We start from the raw sequence: 23,263 nt of genomic DNA, 5'->3' as shown, positions 1-23,263 counted from the left end.
CTAAAATGCAGATTTGTGTGTTTGTGTTATACAAACTCGTTGTGCGAGCCCTTTTCCTATTGGACGAGTGTTAAATTTGGGTTTGGCAGAGAGTTAGGTGAGGCTTGCTCACTAGGCGAGCAAACTCTTACTGAGCGAAAGCCAAACTCAAGTTTGGCAAAGAGTCAAGGGATGAGGACTTAGACAAAGAGTCTACTCTCGTTGAGTGAATAAATCAACATTTTGTTTTAGTGTTTGGCTCACTAGACGAGACATGAAGTCATTGAGCTATTTATTGTGCTTCTTGAGGATTCAAATTTAGAAACAACCGTACTCTTTCCTAGACAGGATCGTATCAATCACTCACTTCTTTACTTTTATATATATGATTAGCGGGTAAGAGTATCCACAATATAAATATTATGATATCCATACTTGTCCCCTTAACATGCATGTATAAAATATACATGTTCCTGTTACAAACAGGTATCCATTTATAATATCCATTTCTTACTTATTGCGGATTTTATTCATGGATATCCACAAGTATGAATTTTTTTTTGACATACCTAATCTTGGCTCCACTCGACCACACACTCACACAAAAATAGAAGGTTATGGTTAACTCCTTGACTCTACTCGGCACACACTCACACTTTTTATTTTAAAATCTCAAAACATTGATTTTTACATACCAAATCTTTCCTTTTCTCTCAACGAGCACTTAAGATCACCTAATGAAACAATTCTAGAAGTTTTCAAATACTAAGGCTTGCTTAGTGAGCATCCTCACTCGCCACTTCTTAAGGTCTCACCTAGCGAATACTTGACTCGCTAAATACAATCCTCCTTGAACTCTTTAAATTTTGATGAAAAGAATTTTCTCAGTGAGAAAATTAACATGCCCAACAAGCAAGTACTTAGAGTTTTTATCAATTTAATTTGCTTATCGAGATTAGACTCATCGAATGACCCAACCACCTTGAGCTTTATGGATTTTTATAATGTGAATTTTTCTTAACGAGTGATTTACTTACTCAACAACCTAAACTTTGTGAGCCATTTCTCAAAGTCATGTCAAGCAAATATTGCTCGCTCAACAAGTAAACGAGGTCGAGTTTTTTGGACTTTTATAAATCTAATTTAGCTTAGCAAGTGAGCTACTCATCCAATGAGTTTGCATAAATCGTAAATTTGACGAATATATCACTTTAATCTATTTGCTCCAATTGACGTTTTTATCTCTTTTACAAATCACAACATATACATTTCACTTCTAAAATATGGTACCATGACCAATATAACCAAACTAATATATCTATCATCAATTTGTTCCCATTCACGAAACAATATCTCAAATAAACATCTTAATCAATATTCAACATTCATCATACCTTCAAGGACATCAATAGATAAATATAAGTGTAATAACTACAACTTTGAACTAGTTAAATCATTCAACTTATAATGATAATAGAAAATAGGCTAGCTTCCTTTACTTGGACTAAGTTTTTTATTTAACTAAGCTTCAAAAGCTCGAGTTTTCATATGATATTATATGTAAATATCTGAACATATTTTAACAATCATACACAAACAAAAATTCATTTGAAACTTTTATAACCTCCTTGCAATAACTCTATGGTACATTCATGCAAAACATCTAAAACTTAATACAAGAAAAAAAGATGAATTTACTCCAAAAAAAATCATGCTTAACATGATTGCTTTATTCGATGTTAGGACTTTTATAATGGTATTTGATATTTAATGAACAAGAGTAATCAAACTTTTAAAAAGTAATAAGAGAAAACATTCTTTTTAAAGAGAAGATGATTTTTATAATAAAAAACTTAACACATTAATTATTTTATTTTAATATGAAATTATTCAAATTCCATTTATAAAATACCAATTTTATTTCTAGTTATGTTTTAAGTCTTAAAAAAATAGTTAAATTACGAACTTGTGGAGTAATTAATACTTTTAAAAAAAATCAATTAGCATTAAATATAATAGCTTAATTAGCACTAAATATAATAGCTTAATTAGCATTAAATATAATAGCTTAATTAACATTAAATATAATAACTCGTGAATATGTTTGACAAAAGTCATTTATAAATTAATTATTAAAGTGTTTTTATTGCACGAAGATATATAAGGTTATAAATTTAAGTTTTGAGATTTATATCATAAGCTTAATATTTCAATTTTATAAAAAAATAATATTGAACTATAAGTTTAAATAATATAGAATTTGTATTGTATATTATGTGTTTTAAAGAAAATTCTAAATCATAAGAATAAAATAATATAAATTTATTTTTAAAATATATACTTTTATCATTAATCAACTAAAACATTTATAAAAGTCTTATATTGGAGTAAAAATAAAATTAAAAAATTGTTTAAAAGTTATATGAGAGGCTGAAGTCCATAAAATGTTTTTTTTTATCTTGAACAAGAACATTCCATTTTTTTGAGCATTTTTTCCAAATTTTCATTAAATTAATTTTTTCCTTAATTGTGTTTAATTAAATCATTTCCTACTTCATTAAATTAATTATTTCTTCATTTTCATTTCATTAAATGTAACATTTAAGATTTTTAGCAGATATATTAAGAAAACCAATAAATAATTAAATGAATAAAAAAATATTAAAAGGTTTTTATATTTCATTAATTTATTTAGTACACATTTAAACAAGTAATTGTTATATCTTCATATAAATACATCTAGACACGTTTTTATGAATAATGAAGATATGGAGTTATCCTCTTGTGCTATAGTTTGAAATGTATCAATAACTAATAAACAATTAGATTAGTGTGAACATTTATTTAAAATAGTATTTTAAAGTAGAGTTATACTTGCTTTGTTGAAAAATATAAATAACAGTTAGTTTAAGAAACTGTTGGAGTAGTTAATACTATTAAAAAACATTAATTACATTTAATGAATGTATGTGTGATGAAATTAAGTTATAAATTAGTTATTAAGTTATCTTTGTTGTTCATAAATTAAAATTTTGAATTTTATACGATTATTTTTAATCAAAATATATATGAGTCTCGAACAAAATAATGAGTTATAAAATTAAATAAAAAATATTACTTTAAAGATATATAGTTGTGCCATCAATTAAATAAAATATCAATTAGAGTATGAGACGTATAACAATCCTACACTGATCTAACACAATAAAACATATAATAAAAGAATTAGATTTATCTAAGTTTTATATTCTTTATAAATTTATATACGTTCAATTTAGTTTTTATGAATTCTTTTAATGTATTGAATACTTAAAATTTTTATTTTTTTTAATTAAATTATAATTGACTAATTTTTATATTTTTATGTTATCTTATTTATTTGACTTAACATATATGATTTTGTTTTTAATTTAAAATGATATGGTGAGCAATACTAATTTATTAATGTTATTTTAATTTTATTTAAAAGAAAAAACTTGAATACAATTAATATTAATTTTTGTTAAATTTTTAATATTCTTCTTAGAATTTCATTATCATAAAAAAAAACTACACACGTGATAACGTAACCAAGACAAGACATTTCTGAATGTTGGAGTACTATTTAGAAAAAGAATCATTTAATAAAGTAAATGTAGAAACATTTAATCTATATTTGGGAACATTAAAAATACATTTTTACTTATAAATGAGAATGAGGTAGTATATTTAAATTTATGCATACAGTAATTTTAATTATTTAACTTTACTTTTCTTAATGTAATAATTATAATTTTATTTCTACAGTAATTAAATCTTATTTATTATGAATCTTATTATCAATCACACACGTCTACAACAGAAAATAACTTAATATCTTATTTCATTTATTTATAAGAATAAATATGTTTATAATTTTTAAACTTAAAAACTTTAATATATGTTGCTATTTAAATTTTAAAAATGATTATTATAGTTTTTTTAACCTAATAATTTTAATGTTTGTTATGTGTTAAAATATATTTTACACTGACATTTGAAATAAATTATGTTTGATATAAATAGTTTAAACACTATCTTGACATATTATTTAATGTAAGAACACAGAAGTTTGAGTATATAAAGTAGATGATTGTTTTATTTTAATGAGAGCGATTTATTTTAATAATAAGAGTACATGTTTTTATTTTTTAATATGTTTGGTGTGAAGTTGGTGTAACATTGAGAAATAAGGTTTTGATTAAGTCACAAGTTAGTTTTTAGTCTAAATTAGGGGTTTTTAATAGATGAGTTGGAGAAATAAAGGTCTAAAATGAAGATATGGTAATTTAGGTTTTGTTGAATGGTTAATTAGGACTTGTTGAGTTGAGAATTTGGTAAAGTTATGATCTAGAACAGAGTAATATATAATTGGTTATGTTTTTAAATGGTTTTAAGTATGTTTTGGAGGTTTGGAGTAGTGAGATTTTGAATTATAAGTTATGGGTTAAATTGGTTAATTTAGATGATGTTAGTAAGTCATTTCTGATTTGTTAGAGTCCTTAAGTTACATAAAAATGAGCTAGAATAGGTAGGATGTGATTTTGGTCTCTAAGTTGAGAATTTAGAGGTTTTTGAGTTGATGTCTTATTATAAAGAGTTGATTATTAGTTTAAGATAGGTTATACACTTTTGTTTAAGTCTAAAATAGTTTATAATCCAATCTAGGAGTGTTTAAAATTGGTAAAAGTTGTTAGAAGAGGTAATTGGTGGTCTAGAAGTGCTAATTTTGCAGTTTTACTGTTGCAGAATTATGCAGTTCGGCTGGGCAAGTAGAATTGGCTAGTTGGATGAGTGTAGGGGAGTTTTGCAATGAGTTTTAGAGGTTGGGCGAGCCAGCTCACTTAGCTTGGGAAGTGTTGTTTGGCTCTCGCTAGGCGAATGTTTGGGGTTTTTGGCAGAGAGTTGTAGTGATTAAGCGAGCCAACTTGCTTAGCTTGGGAAGCTTGTTGTTTCGCCTCTAGCTGGGCAAACAGAGTCTATTACTAGACGAGTGGGTCTGCTTTCTTAAGTGTTTTTGAACACTTTTACCTATGTGTATGGTTTGAAAAAATATATTGGTTTGATGTATGATCTATGGAAATGTTTAGAAGTTATGTTTTGAATGGAATGAGAGGCATAAGAGTCCTAAGGAGGATTCTTAAGGGTTGTATAAAATGTTTAATATAAATGTAAGAATCTGATATGGGGGTTATCCTGAAATTCTAATGATCATCCATGCTTAATTAGAGAATAATGAGTCATGTCGTGAGAGGAGCACGAGGTCCTAGCCTGAGAGCCTTTCTTCATAGTGGCAAATAGCGTTTTAACGGACTAATCTTGTGTGGTAGCTTTGAGTGGGTCAACTGTTCCACCACACAAGTGTAGGACCTTTCCATGGCTCGACATTTATACTATATTGTAATAGTGTTTGGCCAAGTCTAAGTCATTAGTGTGAATGAGAAAGATGTTTTACTATGTGTTAATTAAATTGTATGGTGAAATTTTATTTTTACCATGTAAAACTGTTTTATCATTAACTTACCATTGTTTTTGTTAGTGTGTTTTCTCGTTTACAATTATCACCTTAATTGGTGTGAACTTAAAGATGACATCTTTCCCCTTGTTTCATTGTGAGGTTGAGGGTGAAACAACAACATAAATAATTTCTTTTGTTCTCTAGGTGTAGGTTTTTCTTTATTAGAAATATGTAGTTGTTGTAAGTTATCATCTATGTAACATTTTATTTTAGTAGTTTTATATTATTAATATGTGATGTTACATTTAAAACGTTAAAAAAATTTCATACAATACTAAAATTTGAGGCATAAACAAAATTAAATTTTATACTAAGTTTTGAGAATAAAAATATATTTAATCTTTATTTATAAAATGTTATTGTTATTTGTTGTTATAGAAAAATATATAATAATATAATTTATTTAAATATGTAATAACTACAGAAAAAAATAGAAAAAGAATAAAATAATTTTTTTAAAATTTTATTTACTAATTTATTTATTATTTTTCTTAAACAAAAGATAAAATAAAATGGAAAGAGGAGTATAAAGTTTATTTTGAAACAATAAATGATATTAGTCGAGAGTTATAATGGCAATAAATTATAATTATACCAGTAGTAAATGAAAAAAATTCATAAGTAGCAAATAGTAATTAGGATCATTAATGATTATAATTAAGATCATTAATGATATTGCTTAGCAATAAATTCCTAGACCATTTATTTACTCCATTTCATTTATTATGAATAAAAAAACCTTGAGGCGGTTACACGAAATTAAACTGAAAACTCCATAAACGAAGACTAGGTATGAAGGAAGCATTGATCTGAAAGTGGGGTGTTACATTGACCATTGCAACGCAACATAATAGCCAAGCTTGATGAACTAAGAATACTGGTTTCACGTAGAACGTCAACGAAAGAGACAAAAAGAAATTAAACGACTGAATAAAATAATAATTAGGAGTAAATGATGCATTAATAAATCATTAATTAGTTATTATTATTTTTAATAAAAAGTGCACAGAAGGAGGAGTGTGTGCGTATTATAATAAGAGGGAAACTTTTTATATGGTTGCAGGATCCACACACACACATAGCATCCAATCACAGCTCACCACCTTCATCCACTGCTTTTTGGTTCTCTCTCCCTTGGTGCTTCCCCTTTAAGGAGAGAGTGGCAAAGTTTGTTTTAAGATTCATTCTTTCAAGCTTCATCACTTTGCTTTTTCAGCTTCCATATAATTTCCATCTTTTCCATTTGGGGGGCTCCTATTCCTTTTTTGTGCCAAGTTTCTTTTCAGTATTTCTTTCTCTTTTCTTTCTTGCTCAGCATCAAGAAAAAAGATTTAAAGAAAAAAAAAACAGTTTTGTTTTGTGTTTTTTTCTAAACAAGCTTTTCTTCTTTTTCTTCCACCACCCTCTTCCCTCATAAATTCGGAGTCTTTCTGCTCTTTCCTAATTGGGTCTGTACATTCATTGTCTTAGGCTGCACCCCTTTTGCTGTTCCTTGGTTTCTAATTGCTTTCCCAATTGGGGTAAACTCAAATTGAAGTGCAGAAAGACTTGTCAGATTTTTCCTCTCTGAAAGTTGTCATTTTTATTTTGTTGGGATTTGTTTTTTGGCTGGAATTTTGCTGTGTCTTAGTTCCAGTTTTTGGTATCTGGGAGGAACTTCATTGGGTTTATAGATCTCATCATAAGTGGTTCTAGGGTTTTCCTTTGGACCAATTAGGTAATAATCTTGAACCTCAATTTGGAGCATTCCCTTTGATTTTTTTACAAAGTGGGTCTTTTATAGATTCCTCAAGAGCATGCCTCCTTTCCTACACATAAAAAAAAGGCTATTCTGATTCCTTTAAAAAAAAATGCTTGTTGATTTATCCTTCATAGTGTTGTGGTAAAACCTCCACCTCTGCTTCTCACATATCTCCCTCTCTCTCCTGCTCTGAATCAACCCTGCTTCCCATAAAGTCGTGCAATCTTTCGAGTAAAATCCACAGAAACACACAGACACAGCAAACCAAAGAACCATCTTGAATTGGCTCAAACCTTGTTCTTGATGCTCCCATAGTTTTTGTGTTCTTGTGTTGTGACTTTGGTGTGATGAAGTGGGAAATGGAGATCCTCCCTCCTGCCTCGCCTTACATGTACAACTCCAATTGGCTTTTGGATGATAACAGGACCAACACCAAATGGACCCCTGCAGAGAACAAGCTGTTTGAGAATGCTCTTGCAGTGTATGATAAGGACACCCCGGATCGGTGGCACAAGGTGGCTGAGATGATACCAGGAAAGACAGTTATGGATGTGGTGAAGCAGTACAAGGAATTGGAAGCAGATGTTTGTAACATAGAAGCTGGCTTGATCCCGATTCCAGGCTACAGTACCACCACCTCACCCTTCACCCTAGACTGGGTGAACACTCCTGGCTACGATGGCTTCAAAGGCCTCACTGCTAAGAGATCCTCCTCTGGCAGACCTCCTGAGCAGGAAAGGAAGAAAGGTGTGCCATGGACTGAAGAAGAACACAAGTGAGTCATCTTCTTGCTTATTCTTTATTACTGTTGCTTTTAAATTTTTATTTCCATGTATGTCTGAGGAATACCACATGAAGGATATTACTATTTAGTTATTGAAAATGGGAATTAGTCTGAAAAGAAAAATGGATGTGGTTAAGTTTATGATGTACTTTGTATGTGAACCTAGGAGTAGGAGCTATGATGCTGTCTAGTTTGTTATCAAGAGTTGGATATTTCTTATTTGTGTTAAGGTCTTTATAGTAGCCTTCATGAGGCAAGCTTTGTGGTTGGTTGGTTAGGTTAAATAAATAAATTCATGTGCTATTTATATCAGATGTTGGGTGTGTCAACTGGGAACTTGATTATGCTTTGTGAAAATTCTCCACAGGTTGTTTCTACTGGGGCTGAAGAAGTATGGCAAAGGTGATTGGAGAAACATTTCACGCAATTTTGTGATCACTCGAACGCCAACTCAAGTTGCCAGTCACGCTCAGAAGTACTTCATCAGGCAACTTTCAGGAGGCAAAGACAAGAGGAGGGCTAGCATCCATGACATCACAACAGTGAATCTCACAGAAACCACCAGAACTTCTTCAGAAGACAGCAGCAAAAGATCCACTTCACCACAGCATTCTGTGATGCTCTCACACCAGCACCAGCACCAGCACCAGCAGCCAATTTCCAGTGCTGCCTCATCAGGAATGAATTTCCAATGGAGTAATCAGTCAAATGCAGGAATAGCCATGGCTCTCAATCCTGCACATGAACAAGTGTTTGTCTCCCCTTATGGCCTTAACTCATATGGGTTTAAGGTGCAGGGCCAAAGTCTGCACAGAAGTCCTCTCCATGAGTCTTCTTACCTAGGACCTCAGACACCAAACATGGTTTTCCAAATGCAGCCCTCCCAGCACTATTCCCATGCATGATGTGGTGGTGGTGGTTGTGTTGAATTATTTATGCCTAGAAACAGTGTCTTTTGCTCAGTGCACTCACTAGTACAGTGTCTGTGCCTTTTGCCATGTTTTTATGTGAATACCTTACATTAGACTATTAGTTAGTTATTGCCTTCTTGGTATATGAACTTGAAGGAAGGTGTTGAAATTTGTTTCTTCATCAACCTTACATTTGTGAAAGGTGAGAGCTGCTAGGCAAAAAGAAGTACCAAACTTTGGTTTTTCGTTTAAGAATATTGGATTTGAAGCTAAGTTTAGAATGAAATGTTAACTTTAAAGAGAAAGGGCCCCTTGTACTATGGCAAGCCATTTATGTAAGAGAAGGGTAGTACTATTGATGCAAAAATTGTATTTAAAGGGCAAAAAAATAGTAAGAAATTGAGAGATCCGTAATCTAGTACCTTAGCAATGGTTCTTCTAAGATAAGATTAAGATGCACGAATATATTTTACACAAAGTGAGATTCATGTGGATTAATTAGTTGTTTAATTAGAATAAATAGAAACATATGGTACAAGCGTGATTCATGTCGGATTAGATGGGTAATATATTCTTAACAAAGAATTTGGTCATGCACGATGTTGAGGGCACTGTTTGTGCACTGTTGGTTTCTACACTGTTCACTGAGTAAATCCAAACAAAGCATCATAGTCATTGTGATTCTATGTGTACGGAGCCATTCTGTTTAACACAATTTTAAATACTTCACTGTTCTCCATAATTTGCCTCAAATTGCTGATCCCATTTATGGAGACAACCTCAGCCTTTTCTATTTTTCCAAAAACAAGTTTTCAGCATTTATTAACCAGATATTATAATAGATGTGTATAGTCTACAACATCAACCTTATTTTATTATCATGCTGTAGTTTCTCACTATTTGATGATTAAAGTTCTCTGCAATTTTTTATTATGTTACTATTATATATCATTACATAATAATTTGAGTAAATTACACTCATCTTACTTGTGTAAGGTAGTGTTTACATTATGGATTGACCATCATAAGTAGCTAATTTTTGAATATTTTATCATTGACATTGGGATTTTAAAAGTCTGAAACATCCTCTTTATCAACTTTAGAACTTTAACCAAAATCATTATTTTTATCTTATAAAGTCTCTAGTATAAATACAGGGTAAACCTCGTTGTCAATGATATTCTGAACAATACACAGAAAACTCACCTATAAAACCTTCGGTATATTAAAATAGAGGAAATGGTACTGGTATGGTTGAAAGCATCTTTAAAAATTCTGCTGAAAAAATAATAATTCATGAAACTAGTAAATATTATAGATAAAACATCTGAAAAGAAAGTGTAACTTATTTCATGGATTGACTTTATGATAATTTTATTTGACTTTGATAAATGATTTAACAGTACACATTTACTCATTTATTATACACACACAAAAAGGGTTCTGGATTCTGTTTTTGCAGAGAAAATTCATTGACCACATATTTGTTTTCTTTGAGAATGAGAATGAAGAATCTTGCAATACTCATTCTTTTCCCTTCCTCAAAGAGTGCTTTGTGGAGATAATGATAACAAATAACAATAATATTAATAAATAAACAAACATCAATGATAAGTAAACATTGTGGCAGATAATCTTTGACATGAAATGACTAAAGAAGTTGCTGATACAGTGTGTGTTGTGGCTACCTTCTAAGTAAGTTAAGTCTAGATTTTAATATAAACTATTTAGAGGGTGTATTAGCACTTATTCTACTTGATTAACATTGCAAAGTGCAGATGATTCCAAAATGCGTGCTCAATTGTACAAAGACACGCCTACACACTTTCCTTGGAAGGAGAATCTACAAATCAATTAATTACACAATTGATTCACAACAACCAAGTAAAGAGAAAGGTGCAATAATTGAAATAGAAGCTACTATGTGCATTTGATTAGAGATGCAAATCATCACAATAAGCTTTTTCTTCTTTGCAATAAGGTCATTTTGACCACATCTGCTCCACTTTCTACTAGCCTGGCTATGGGAAATAGGATATGCCAAGACAAATTCCTTGCGCACAATTCCACTGTTTCTTTGTTTTGGACCAATCTCATATATCTATTTTTTATTTTCAAGTAGGTGTAGCATATATGCTTCAATTTTTGCATAATGCAAAAGTCATGCAGGTGTGGACAAGTTTATTGTGCTCCAAAGTGTTTCGTCTGTTAATGACAAAGTGCTTCCTTCTCATAAAGGAGTGAATGATTGAATGTTGAACATAGCAATGGTGGTCTTCAGAGTACATTTTTATAGGCCAAATTCAATTTTCATAAAGTTGACGGATGAATCTAACAAGTATATATTTATATCAGAATGAAAATTAAAACAGAAAACCAAAGTAAATATCAGAAGATGTTAGATTGTCAAACTGAAATCTAACTACACTTAGCAGTACCAAATAAAGAGACTTTGATCAGTGATTTATGATTTATTTTCTTATTTTTTTTCACTAAGTATTTATAGAAAAGTTTAAATTTGATCATGTTTTCCATAAAAACGAGAGGGGTGAAATTATGGAATCACATGAGGAGTCATGGAATACAATTCCACATGTAATTCTACCTGCATTAACCAAAGCTTTCTTTTGAAGAAAAAAAAATGACCCTTTATCAAAAGTAGTACTTTCACTTTTTGTTTACTTTATTGTCAATTATTCATAGAAATTCCAAAATTATTGATGCATTTTAAAACGACCCTTGCAATGTATAAAATCTGGCAATTCAAATCTAATAAAAACAATGACACCATGCATGAGGGTATAAGTCTAAATGGTCCTGCTACATTGTTTTGCTACAGTATGTGACAAGACTAACCACCATCCTTTACAAAAGGAAAACCTCCTTTTTTTTTGCAAGTGGAATTAAAAAGCACCTTCCCCACTTTATTCTTATTTCCATCAACACTTGCACTATACTTATAACCAATTCATACAGTAATATAACTTCAATTCTTTGTTTTTGGATTTTGATTAAGGATGCTCATTACGCAATTAATTTATCAGAGAAATAAAAAACAGAGTCAAACAAGCTTCTTAGCATGTAATTAATGTTTCTCCTTTATTTGCATACACGGAAATTTCTTTGGTGGATATTATTTACTAAATAATCTTTACATGCTAAGGAAAAAAAACCCATCTAGGTTGCTGCTATTGATGTATCTTTGTATAATGCATCATATTTAGTGTAGATTTTCAATATCTATACTAAAATTTTTATTAAAATACATACATATTCACACACACGTATGTGTATGTATATATATTATATAGCACTTTTTTTGGAAATTATTTAGTAATATATGACTATTTTGGGTGTCTATCTTTCTGATCAATATCTATGTATCAAGTTTTTAAATTTATGAGAAAAAAGAAAACACTTAACTATATGTGAGATTAATATAACTAAATAATTTCTCTTTTTAATCTTTCTACTCTTGAGTTCTTATTGAAAAATTGTGTACACCATCCTAATTCTTATTAAATTAATATAATAAGAGAGTGACATGCACTACACTACAAGTTACATGGAAAACTTTTGGTATAAAGTGAAAAACTAGATTGACTAAATATGCATTTTATAAGTTTCACTTATAATGGTATGGTTGTTAACAAACTTTAATCATAAAAATATGCTGAAAGATGTACGTTGGTAGCACTCTCGTACTATTTTATTAAATTAATAATTTCATTGAAGAGTTAGTTAATTAATAAGTGTAAAAGATATTATTTAAAATAACATAAATGATATTTAAACACATAAATTTTTACATTCATTTAATTTTATTTTTTTTATTTTTTTTATTTTTTTTTTCTGAAAATATAAAAATTCATTTTTGATTTGTAAGATAGATGGTGGGGTGAGAGATGTTTACAGATGTTAAATATTGAATGGAGCATGGTTGGCAGAATGGAAAGTTGTGTCTAAGAGGGTATGATGAGAAAGTGGGTGTGATTCCCTCCATGTTTATTGATTAGCTCAGAATCTGAGAATGAAGGCAGTTCAATAAGATTTGAGTTTCACACGTTGGAAAACAACAGAGAAGGACGGAAAGCTGCTGCATCAAATCTCATTATCATTAGGCAATGCAATTGTATCTGAAAGATTTCATATCCTTCAATGGGAATAAACCAGAATATTGGCAAGAAAGTTAATGATTTCAGATTATATAGACAAATAGAAAGGGTAAAGGACATGTCTTCTCAACAAGATTTTCAGATCTACCGAGTTCACAATAGAAAATTCAATAGTAGGTATGAAATATCCAACTCATGACATCGGATGGGACCCAATGCTTGCACTTTATCATTATTTTTTTCATGGAATTTTCAGTCCTCAAATTCTTCAAGTATGCATACAATGATCTTCTTCTATACAGCAAAAAAAAAGGTTCACTTTGCCATTTTGGATTTCACATTAGAATGTGTGTAACATGATCCCTGAAATTGGTACTTATTTGAAGTAATGATCCCAAATAACAGAGCATGGATGTAGTTTATGTCGGTCATAGACTAGGGACATCAAGATACGAGATCTACTAGGGTTTCGATTGTTAGCAATAACTTCTATTTGAGACCACCAATGACTAACTGCAACAACAAAATCATTAATGGTATAATGAAAATACCTGAGTTTGCTATCACTATCTTAGACTAGTTCCTATATATGATGATTAAACATAGCATGTAACAAAGTATTATATAATTAAATTTGAGTTTTATTCTGGTATCCGAAAGCTGGCTTTTATGGTAAATTCTTCTTGTTATTTATTAAGATGGAAGTGTCCACGGAATTTACATATGCAAATAATGTATTTATGTTTTCCAAGTGGGTTTTTTTAGTTAGTAGTTTGTAGAAACTTGGATATTATTATATATGTAGGTTAATGTAATATTTAGATTGAATATATAATTTTATATACAAATATGTATTAAATATTGTTAGACAATTTAATGTATGAAATAAATTTAATGTTTATTTAATTGAATTTGTTGATTTTAAGATAAATTAATGTGATAAGATGATAAAATAAGGAATACTGTTTAAAAAAAAAAGACAATCTTTACATTGTCTGTTATAGTATGTTAAATGTAAGCACATATAAATCTTTAAGAGAAAAAAAAAAGTTTTTAAAAGTATTAGACAATATATGTCATAATAGGTTAAATTGTGAATAGACAATTGAACAAATATCTATCATAATACATAAGAAATATTATGATGGGTGAAAATAACTACGTCATAGAAGCTGAAATATTATGCTAGTTAAATTGAGTTACTGTCATAGTAAATTTAATATATTATGAAAGTATGTTATAATATATTGAATATGTTATGACATATAACATAAGTACGTCATAATAGACTGAATAAATGTCTTTTGTTACTTAATATGCATGTATTTTATGACTCCTAAAACTATGATATTGAAACACCTGTCATAATATATCTAATTAATACTATGACTCTTTATAATTAATTCATTACGTAATGCATAAACCTTTTATGATTTTCCAAAGTATGATACCAAAACATTTGTCATAATATATCTAACTAATACTATAATCCTTTATAGTTAATCCGCTGCCTAATATTTTTTTTTTCTATTACCAAAGTATTTGAAACATTTATTATAAAAACTATCAATTTATCATGGATATATACAGAGGGAAAAGGGAAAATCACCATTTATGTAAGAACAATATTTTTCACATATGCCTAAACCATAGACATCGATCTAGTGTAACTCACTACAATGATTTTGTGCATTATAAGCCGTGTAATTTAACCCTAATTTAGAAAAAGCCAACCTTGGGAGTCTACAGCTTCAAACAATAAACTCTCTTAAGCAGCAAAATATGGTTACCTTTTTCTTTTTGTTATAAAAATAGAATGAGACTAACCCTCGACCAATTACTATTTTTGTTTTCAATTTCATACACGGAGATGCTTGTAATACGAAAGAGATTTTAAAAATTGTAATAACATTCTAAAATAAAATATATCTTTATTACATATCTTTAGGTAACATTCTTTGAATTCATCGTTTGTGTTACCATCCATCTTTTACAATCTTATCTTTCTATATAAACTTGCCTAAAACAATAATCCGAAGATAATAAGTATTAAATAGTGATGCTATTTATAATTATTATTTTTATATATTTTTCTTGTTCACAACCTACTTGAGAGATAGTCTTTTGCAATAAAAGGATAGGCAGTGATTGTCAAATAGGATTTTGTCCCCCACGATCTCCAAAACACATCCACAAAAAAATGAACTACCAATGCTCTCAATTTGGGAAATTATTTAGTAGAAAAATGAATGAATGAATAGAGAAATTATTTTATTTATTATTAATAATTTTACTTATTACATATTTCTATTATTAGTTTAATAATTCTTTATTATAAAAAATAAAGATATAATCAATTATAAGAGTGTTATAATCTATTATTATGGAGACTCAAAACAACTATCACCACAATCTTTTACGTAATATTATCAATTATGTATATAAGATAATTGAGGGTATTGTGTTAAGAACCCATGTTAAGCACACATTTGTGAAAAGATATTTTTTTAAGCATATTCTACAAAACTTTATTCTTATATTATCCATGTCAAATCGTCCTATTTCCTCAAACAAAAACAACCATGAGTAAATGCAAAGTGAAAAACACTTTTTTTATTTTATTATTATCATAGATTAATGTATTGTTTTTTGAACTTTAAATATTCAAACTCAGCCCTAGTGATAGGAGGGCAACAAATATTCTGAATCTGCCTTTATCAAGTCTTTGGCTATCTATCTTAGGGTGCTTGAGATAGCACTTGTTCATGTTAACTCTTCTAATATGTGAGACCAAAACCAAGAGGAAATAATGGTTCACATGAATTAACTCCATCACTTGGCTGATCAAGCTGTTCAACTCTTCTGAACCAATTCACTGGTAATTTACCTTTGAAATCATGACTGCCAAAGATAACATCTGTGATTCCTTCCCCTTCACTACCTGGCAACCAAGCAGCAACAAGAGCATCAATCTTTTCCAATAGCCATGCCTCTAATAATAAAGGTCTTCCAGATATCAGAATAACCACAGTTGGGATTCTCTCAGCAACTAGGCTTATGATATCAGTTCCATTTAAGGGCATTCTAAGCTCTGAATTGTCACCTAAGGTCTCAGCATATGGTGCTTCACCAACAGCTACAATTGCAAAAGCGAATTCGTTACGTTCTATGGTGCCCTTTGATGGATATTTCTCGTATATAACTTCTGTTTCAGCTCCCACAGTTGCCTTCACAGCATCTAAAATTGTTGTCCCTATAATGTTAGGTGTAAGATACATGTTAACAGCAATGTTTAACAAAGAACACTCTAGAAAAAAGAAAGATAGAGTATTAACATTAGTGACAAGGAATGAGAAAAACCATGGTTGAGACTTGAGAAGGAAGGATGGACCAAATGAATTTCTAGATTTATAAAATCAGAAACCAAAGTTTCTGATTGTCAAAAAGCAACAAAGTTTCTGTTTTCAAGAATCAACAGAAAACAAAAAGCAGCACAAAAGTATGTCTTACCAACTGTGATTCGCCCGCTCATTCCATACCAAGTTTTAGTCCAACCTCCACATTGATATCCAAGATCATCTGCGTGTGTTCCGGCAACAAGGATTCTCTTAGCAGTCTTGTTCAATGGAAGAAAAGGTTTGTTATGATATTTCCCATTTTTCAACAAAACCAGGGACTTCTGAACTGCTTCACGCGCAAGATCTCTATGTGGCTGCAGAAATAGTATTATGTGAAAAACGGAGTTAAAACATGATACTAGCAAACAATTAATCGAGGAATATAGAACATCAACATGCCACAAGCTCTCACAGAAGTATAGTTTCCTTCCCTTTATTATTACCTCATTTTCAGGGGAAATTAAATTTAGGATACCCTGACAAACATATTTCTAGTTTAGAATGATGCACCAATAGATTGGTTAATCATAATAGTTACCGTAATTGCTTGATTAATCATTTTCCTAAAATATATCAAATGGTATACTATAAGTTGTTCTAGTTACAAATAAAAACCTAGCCTATACCATGGGTGAAAGAAATTCACTGTGCGCTGAGGTATTGATTACCTTGCTACCAACTGTATCTAACAGAGATCTGTCACTAATAGGAAATTCAAAAAGCCCAGCAGCGAACTTTACTCTCAAAATTCGCTCAACAGCATCATCAATTCTGCTTAGAGGTACTTCCCCTGTTTTAACTAGAGAGGTCAATTCTTCAATGAAAAGTTTGTATCTTAAAGCCACCATCACCTGCATATTTTATTGATAGATGAAAACAGATTAAGAAAAACACATTATGATAAAAGATTTCTTTTACCGAAGATCAATACCATGTCAATTCCAGCATTGACTGCAGAGGAGATGCAGGACCGATAATCTGACCCGTGAGGCTGGCAAAGTCTGTCAAGTCCCTCCCAGTCAGAAATCACAAATCCCTATAACAGCAATGGTATAGGAATATTTTAAAACAAATGTTATAATCAAAACCAGAAACACAAGAAAATGAAAAACAATTTCAGCATTGTTATCATATCATACTAGAAGTTTCCAGATATTGTCAAGACCATTTATTGTAAAAGCTTAAGTCACTAGGTGGAGGAAGCTTGGTAACAGCTCTTCTCACAAGATCTTTTTGAACTCAAGTGCACAGAAGGTGGGAGCCTGTTATACCATGTGCCAAAAATAACCTTTTACTCGAAGAATAGGGACAGTAAGGATTGAATTTTTTTACTACTGAGAGAATGTTAGGGTGAGCTATGAGCGCATTTGCAAACTGATTTTGAACTATCTTCATTTTACAAAATTGTTTTTGGTTTAAGTGAAATGGACTTATGTTTGAAAACCTTTATCTCAAAAGAAAGTTTGTAGTATGACTTAGTGTAAAAATCTGCACCCAACACAAAAGCTAATCTTTTACTTCTCGGCTACTATGCTTTTAGGAGCAAAATCATGTTTGAAACAATTGACATTCATTTTATAGAAAATCAATTTAGTCTGTTAAACAGGGGTTTGAGGCTCCCTACCACAAATCCAAACATGCTATTAGGGAAAGCCCACTATGGTATTATGTCAAGGAACAACTATACTAAAAGCTAAACCTAATAAGTGGAGCCTCTTGAATAGTTTTTATGTATAATAAAAAGAAAACCTGAAGATCCTCTATTTTTTTCAAAAATAAAATGGCAGAACATAAAATGGAAAAGTGATTTTGGTATTCATCCATGATATACTGAAAATATCTGGTAACATAAAATTAGATAACATACTTTTCAAGCATATCGATTCAAATGCAACTTGAAAATTATCCAGTAATAAAGAGATAGATTTATTAGGTTATTTTACCTTAAAACCTAACTTGTCCTTCAAGATTTCAGTTATAAGAAAATGGTCAGCATGAAGTTTGCGTCCATTCCAGCTAGAATAGGAGACCATAATGGTTGAAACTCCCTGAGAAATGCAGTCTAAGTAAGGTGCCATGTGAATTTGCTCCAAGTCTTCATAAGGTATTATAGTATTTCCCTCGTTCACACCTTTATGAGTACCTCCATCTCCAACAAAATGCTTGGCACAAGCAACAACATTGTTCCTGTAAAATAACTTTAACATAAGATGCATGATCAATAATTAGGAAAACTTTTTCAAAATAATTACAAGTTTAAGCCATGAGCAGAAAGAAGTAATGGGAAAATATACAAATCAGAAAATAGGTAACAAAATATCAATAGCATAAATAAATACAACAAATAGGTAACAAAATAGGAAATAAATTTTTGCAACTAAATAAAAGGGAACAAAATCTTTTCCTAAAATGCGAATTATGGAAAATGATATAAAAAGACAACAAATAGGAAGAACATAGAACAAAATGCTGTAGCCGTCCTCGCGTCAAGTGTCAATAGAATAGTTATTGGAACAGAAATAGCTAGTTTTCAAAACTCTTTTTAACAAAAATATTTTGTTTAAATTTATATATATGGATTTTGCATACTTTCCAGCTACAAAAGGGTATCCATGTTTATGTCCTTCTGGAGGCTGGCCTTGCAAACCTGATACAATGGAAGTCATCTTTCTAACTATTTCAGTATCCTCACTATAACACTCATAGCATCTTCCCCACCTAGGATCTTTTAGGACCTGCATATTTAACCAAGTAAAATGTCATTCCTTTATTGTTTAGATACCGAGTCTTAAATGGGAAAAAATGAAACGAAAAATATGCCAAATATGGATATATTTTGATCATTCTTTGCGTTTTAACTCTTATTAGAAACTGATTTTAAGATAAATACGCAGATCTTTTCAGAAAAATATAATAATACCCATCTATTGTTTTTAATGAAAAAAAAAATCTTAAATCTCTGGAACTGGTGCAATCTTTGAAAATTGATTGAAAAGTACCAGATTCTTGGGAAGTGGTGTCATTGTCATGCTACCTACCAGACAAGGATATACGAAGTTTATAATGGAGTCACTAATGAACATCAAAGACTGATAAATAGTGAATGCACCCGGGGAAAAACTTCATGCAAAATTTTCAAAATTGAAAAAACTTTCAGAAAATGGAGATCCAAGTGATTTTACTTTGCAAAAGCGGCAGGATCTATGTAGTTGTCTGGCGTAACCCATCTAGGCATATAAGGACTATAGTTGATTGCAATTCCTTACCGCTACACATGGAGCAAAACTATAGTGAATTCCACTTGCTTTAACTTCAAGTGCCGTAGCAGCTCCAATTCTTCGAACTAAATCACTGTCCCTATAAGCATTCCAACAGTGAAATTTAAGATTGATTTCAATGGCAAAAAGAGACACATAAACTCAAATGCCAATGTAATTCAGCACGTCCAGCAAAGCATTGTAGTACCATTTCTCATGAAGTTAGCATCTTTGTATTTTATCTCTTTCAGTACAAGAGAATCATCCCAGTAGTGGAATAATATTACACTATGCTAATTTAGTTAAAAACATATGAAAAAGTGAGTACTAACCTAGTAGCTCCAAGACCAACATTGTGAGGAAATACGGTAGCACCATAGACGCTGTTATTACCATGAACTGCATCAATCCCATAGAGAAGTGGTATCCCCAGTCGAGACTGTAGAGCCAGTTTTTGAAAGCCATCCACCATATCAGCCCAATCAGACGACTGTGCATTTTCAAACGGTGAGCTACCTCCAGAACTCAGTATGCTCCCTATAATGTGCACATATACTACGTAATCAACTGCCAAAGAAGGGTCCAATCCAAGAACAATACAAGCACATTCAAGGGATATCGATAGAGCACTTGGTATAAAGGAGAGAAGGGGATTTCAGCCCCCTCGTTTTCCCTCTCATCTAAGTTGTTCAACCAAACACACTGCAAAGTTCCCATTTTTTTAGGCACACTCTCAATTGGGGCCTCTCAAATTGATTTGAAATTCCAGCAAATTCAAAGTTGAACAAAATGTAAATCAAATATAGAGACGTCAAAGTTCCCATTTTCAAGAGGCACACTCAATTGGGGTCCCACCAATTCATTTCAAGAGGCATACAAAATGGGAGCATAAATACCACAAATTGTTACATGGTTTGGGATCACCAGCTAACCATGGCACAAACAAATATGAAAAATTATTACATGGTCAGTGTCTACTTGACATAATGAGATTTTAAATTTACAGAAAAAGTTATTAAGATTCAATTATATGTTATCGAAAGATTCCATAAGACTCTGGTCTTGAACTATATAATCATTTCACAAATACAAGCATAATGAAGTTCCCCTTTCCAAGACACTCTCAATTTGGGTTCCCTCAAATTCTTTTCAAACTCCAACAGTTCAAAGTAGCACAAAAACACACCAGCATCAAATTTCCCATTTTTAAGAGAAACTCTCAAATGGAGTCCCTCAAATTCAACCCAACACCAACAAGGTCAACCCTTCAGAAAATACCACATGGAAGAGGCACATCAGAAGAGGTAGGTTAAAGGGTACCAATGGAAAGATCCCGAATGGCATAATCGTTTGCAACAGTGCGCTCAATTTGGGTCATCTGACCAATCTTCTCCCTCAGAGTCATGCGGGAAAGAAGATCCTTCACACGAACTTCAATGGGCACGTTGGGATTCTTGTACACGCAAGCCATGGTTTGCTGCTGTGTGGACGTTTCTGTTGACAACAAGCCAAAGATGAACAGAACAACACAACAAACACAACTCAGTTTGTGTCCTCCGAAACAACAGACTTAAGTTCTTCCTCTAAATGTTACTTCACATTCCATTTCTCCTCGGTTTTAGAGAAAATATCATGTTTTGTACTGAGCGGACTAGATGGTCATTTCTTTTCTTTTCTTTTTAATTTTTCATTTTCATTCTTATAAAAATTATAGTTTTATTTACATTATAAAAAGTAATTTATAAAATAAATAAAACTATCAATAATAAAATTATAAAAATTATTTTATTATTTTTTATTATTAAAAAATAACACATCTTATTTTACCTTAAAATAAAATAGTTTAATGTCTCGTTAAGCTCCTATTTTTATTCAGAATCTTAAATAGGTCCCCTTCTTGTTCTTGTTTGGCGTCTCAATTGGGTCCTTATTTTTGAAAGATTGACTGACAATGTAGTTTTAATTTACGTGACGTTAAAAATGTGTGTGAATTGTATTTTTTTAATTTTTGAATTAAAAATGAAGTGTACAGAGTGGAAATATAATTTAAATAAGGGCAAAGTTGGAAAATCAAATTAAATTAAATGCTGAAAGTCCTGTTCTCCTCTGCAATTGCGAAAATGAAATCAAATTGGGGGAAGTTGAGTTTTAGGACTCTTGGAAATATATACTTAGGGTGGAGGAATCGCAACTCTAATGTCGTTATCACCCCTTTACCTTGAACATAAATGGTTGAACATAAATGGTATAATGTTTGGTACTTTAAGATTGAATCTGGTGGAGAAGTAAAAGCTAATTAAAAGTTGTTTCCATAAATAAACTCTGAAGGGTGAAAATGATCAGAAATTGATTTATAAGTAATTTTCTGGAATTTGTGATTAATTGGTGGAAAAGACAGATGATTTGAACAGAAAGATGATGAAGCAGTGACATAGGAAGTAAAAGAAAAAGAAGCAACCTGTACAAAAAGGAACTTGTTGAGCAGGAAAGTGAGAGAAAGAATGGAATTAGAAAAAAAAACTAAGTTATTTAAATCGTTACTTTACAATAACTTCCAAACCACTGTGACTCACCTATCTGCACTAAAGTCTGCAACCTAACTTGGTAAAGCAAGTGCAACAGTTAAAAGTTTGATTGCAATAGCTGCCCAAGACGCGAAAAAAACAAAAAAAAAAAACCTAAATACAAAAGCACGGAAAGCCTAATTCAATATTCAATAGAGAGAATGGTGGTAACTGATTAATTTGTTCATGACTCAGAAAGGGAAGAGGAAGAAGGTGAAGATAGATCCGTTGGGAGGGTGTTGTGTAATAAGAAGAAGAAGCGAGATGAGGAAATATCGATGGAGAAGTTGCCCCTTTCTCTACAACAACGATTTTGTTTTCTCCCACGAACTCTAAAACTCACTTTCCCTTATTTCGATTTCGAAAAAGAAAGGGGCTGCTACACTTATTTTAATTTCTTTTGCACACTTTGACCTTGTTTAAATTTTATTTCCCCTCTTTGTACTCCATTTTTTAATTCAAAAATGAAAAAAATACACTTCACACACCTTTTTAATGCCACGTAAATTAAAACTACACTGTGATCAGATCATGCCACGTAACGCCTCCTTAACCGCGTTTGATCAATTTGGAGGCAGACTTTTATTTGATTCAATTTTACAAAAATAAGGACCCAATTGAGAAGCCGAAAAAGAAGAGATCTATTTGAGATTTTGGACGAAAATGGGGATCTAACGAGACATTAAACCAACTAAATTTAATAATCGTCATTAAAATATAATGTTACTGTTTTTACAAAAGTTAAATATATTTTTAATTTATGGGTTAAATATGTTTTTCGTCCCTTAAGTATCACACGATTTTGGGTTTAGTCCCTACTCGAAACTTTGATGGTTTTTAGTCCTCATAGTTTTAAAACTCTTACTATTAGTTCTTAAAATTGGACGACGTTAACTTTTAGTAGATGTGGCAAACGACGAGGCCGCGTCTTATGTCAGCTTGCCTCTTCACTCTTTGCCACGTTGCTTGTGCTTGAGA

At 31.1% G+C, this 23,263-nt stretch overlaps 2 protein-coding genes across 2 annotated transcripts; one reads left to right on the top strand and one right to left on the bottom strand.

Moving 5' to 3' along the window:
• The first annotated feature begins 6,572 nt into the window (after positions 1-6,572).
• On the top strand, positions 6,573-9,198 carry LOC108343400 (transcription factor DIVARICATA). Its single transcript, XM_017581659.2, has 2 exons — positions 6,573-8,031; positions 8,408-9,198. The coding sequence occupies exons 1-2, from the start codon at positions 7,604-7,606 to the stop codon at positions 8,943-8,945; spliced, it is 966 nt and encodes a 321-aa protein (XP_017437148.1). The 5' UTR covers positions 6,573-7,603; the 3' UTR covers positions 8,946-9,198.
• A 6,459-nt stretch (positions 9,199-15,657) lies between these two features.
• Positions 15,658-21,336, bottom strand: LOC108343393 (uncharacterized). Its single transcript, XM_017581648.2, has 9 exons — positions 21,042-21,336; positions 20,054-20,258; positions 19,731-19,821; positions 19,054-19,199; positions 18,408-18,651; positions 17,396-17,500; positions 17,133-17,315; positions 16,577-16,778; positions 15,658-16,319 (listed from the first exon to the last, which is right to left on the bottom strand). The coding sequence occupies exons 1-9, from the start codon at positions 21,190-21,192 to the stop codon at positions 15,844-15,846; spliced, it is 1,803 nt and encodes a 600-aa protein (XP_017437137.1). The 5' UTR covers positions 21,193-21,336; the 3' UTR covers positions 15,658-15,843.
• Between the last annotated feature and the right edge of the window lie 1,927 nt (positions 21,337-23,263).

This window comes from Vigna angularis, chromosome 6 (genome assembly GCF_016808095.1).
Source record: "Vigna angularis cultivar LongXiaoDou No.4 chromosome 6, ASM1680809v1, whole genome shotgun sequence".
Classification (NCBI taxonomy): domain Eukaryota; kingdom Viridiplantae; phylum Streptophyta; class Magnoliopsida; order Fabales; family Fabaceae; genus Vigna; species Vigna angularis.
Note: the sequence above shows the minus strand (reverse complement) of the source record. Positions and strands in the feature narration are given on the sequence as shown.